General features: G+C 38.0%; 1 protein-coding gene across 1 annotated transcript; it reads left to right on the top strand.

The window, feature by feature from the left end:
• The first annotated feature begins 552 nt into the window (after positions 1-552).
• LOC104211380 (protein SRC2 homolog) lies at positions 553-1659 on the top strand. Its single transcript, XM_009760423.2, has one exon. It carries the CDS (start codon positions 632-634, stop codon positions 1466-1468), a length of 837 nt encoding a protein of 278 aa, XP_009758725.1. The 5' UTR covers positions 553-631; the 3' UTR covers positions 1469-1659.
• Positions 1660-2582: the final 923 nt, after the last annotated feature.

The raw sequence follows: 2582 nt of genomic DNA, 5'->3' as shown, positions 1-2582 counted from the left end.
CGATGTAGAGATACTTATTACAACGGTTAAATAAACCACTGCAGTAAATACCTCTATGGCAGCGGTTCTTTAGCTACTGCAATGGTTTAGTTGCAAAAGTTTGTTAATAGAATGAAGATCCTTGTGCAACGGCTTAAACCATTGCTTCAGACCATCTACCACAATGGTTTTATAACCATTGCGGTAAACCCGTTGCTATAGGTCCAATTTCTAGTAGTAGCTTTATTATGTCAAATGCCTGGCTATCAGTTAAACAGAGTCGGAGTCTAATTAGCTCCTTAATCGAGAGCCAAACGTTCGCATGTGATAGAGTCGAATTGTTCCTTAGCCAAGCCAAAGTGGCAAAACAAAGCCCATTCTTCTCAAACCGATAAATAAGAGGGGAAGAATGTCGGGAAACAAATTAAATTAAAGGTCCTAAATACAACTCCATTTTGTGAGTGGACTCTTCAGAACCTTCCTTTCTTCTCCTCCTTTAACGGTAATTTTTACGGTCGTGAGTTAATCGCTCCTGCTCACCCTTTCCCCTTTAACATCTAAAGAAGCAGAGACTAAACATTCTCTTTCAATTACCATTCCTCCCTGAATCTCTTGAGGATATATCGAATAATATATCTCAAGAGTTTCAACAATGGAATGGCGTCCATTTGATATCACGGTGCTCTCTGCCGACTGCATTAAAAATGTCAATCTTTTTTATCCTATGGATGTCTATGTAGAAGTGTCCATCTTTGGCTACGCCAAAAACAAGAAAAAGACATTTGTAGACAAAAAAGGTGGCACTAGCCCCAGGTGGAATTACCCCATGAAATTTACCTTGGATGAGCCTTCCCTTACTAAGCCTGATCTTTCCCTTTTCTTTCGCCTTAGATCTAATCGTTTTTTTGGTGATAAGGATATCGGCATTGTCACTATTCCAATCCAAGAACTCTTTACAGATTCCACCTCAAACGATGAAGGCAGCGCTGAGAGGATTGTTGAATATCAGGTCTTCACTTCTGGGACTAGGAAACCTAAAGGTACCCTAAAGTTCGCGTACAAGTTTGGAAAAAAATTTGCTCACAACCAACATATCAATGGTTATCCTGCATTACCAGCTGGGACTCACCATGTCAACCACCAACCTGTCACTGGCTATCCACAAACTCATATGCCACCTGTTTGGTGTGGTACGTCATCAACTGGAATGACATACCAGCAACATCATCCAGGAGGATATCCTTCCCCTGGATATGGTGGATACCCGGCCGCAATGCCACCGCCCGGGTATCCACCTGCTGGATATGATCAATATCCACCTCCACCAGGGTATGGATATAATCCTCCAATGCAGCAGCAAGTCCAACAACCAAATAATAATAAGGGTAACAAGTTTGGAGCGATGGGAGTAGGGCTGGGTTTGGGTGCAGGGCTGGTGGGTGGTGCGCTGGTCGGACATGCGATTTCAGATGCAATGGACGATGATTAAACGAGTCTCTATATTTTGGTTTTTTTATTTTTGGGGATAATTCATAATGGTGTAAGGTATATGTCTTCTCCGGTTTCTTGAGATTTTGTTTCATCTGAATCTAGTATAAAAGAGGTATAAACAAAAGGATTATGTATTGCCATTTCTTTTGTATCATGTGGATATTAATTAGCATTCTTTTTAGTCTTCAACTTTTTAGTTATTAGAAATCATCAACATATGATTTTTCCAAAAGATTCTCAATAGTATCATTCTTATATGTCCTTTTTCTTTTCTTGGATTGTTTTAGCATATTGTGATTCACTTTGTTTCCTAGGATACTAGATTTGTAGCGGTTAAGAAAAGGATTAAAGATAAATGCTTCTGAAGTCGTGGAGAGAAAGATGCTTTCTCTCTTTATAGCAAGTCAAAGGAAAATTATCTGAGTACGTATTATATTTGCCTTTAATTTGCAGTGCCAGGAGTAATAAAGTTTCTTGCATCAAGTGAAGATTATTAGGATAATTTTAGAATATTCAGAATTTATATTATATGAATTGATGTGAGACTACACATTTATAATGATATATACATACAAAACAAAAAGTTAAGAAAAATTATGTGTAACGACCCGATCTGTCGTTTTGAGCTTTGGCATTTCGTTTGATGGTCTGAGGCCTTGGGTAGCTTCATATGATGTATTACGACTTGCGAGAGAGTTGATCAAGGTTTGACTTTTGAGTAAATGGCCTCGAATTGATAATTTGATGATTCAAATAGGTTTGTATGGTGGTTTTAGACTTGGGCGTACATTCGGATATAGATTTGGATGTTCCTACAAGGTTTTGGCTTTATTAGTCGAAAGTTGGCAATTTGAAGAATTGGCGAGTTCATAAGTTTAACCGGGAGTTGACTTCTATGTTATTAGAACTCTATTGTGATTTTGAATCTTTGAATATATTCATTTAGTTGATTGAACTTAAATATAAAGTTTGGTTGTAATCCGAAATGTTTAAGTGTGGTTCAGACGCATTCAGCGAAGTTGGAATGTTGAAAGTTAAGAGAATGATTTTGATCTTCGCTTCTTGGTTTTGATTTATTGCGGTATTTGGAGCCTTTGGATAAGTTTGGATGA

Source organism: Nicotiana sylvestris, chromosome 12 (genome assembly GCF_000393655.2).
Source record: "Nicotiana sylvestris chromosome 12, ASM39365v2, whole genome shotgun sequence".
In the NCBI taxonomy this organism is placed as follows: domain Eukaryota; kingdom Viridiplantae; phylum Streptophyta; class Magnoliopsida; order Solanales; family Solanaceae; genus Nicotiana; species Nicotiana sylvestris.
The sequence above is the reverse complement of the archived record's forward strand: the minus strand, read 5'-3'. Positions and strand labels throughout refer to the sequence as shown.

Bases quoted from the DNA above. Each gene is read 5' to 3' on its own strand.
- LOC104211380 (XM_009760423.2), top strand. From the start codon at position 632: ATGGAATGGCGTCCATTTGATATCACGGTGCTCTCTGCCGACTGCATT.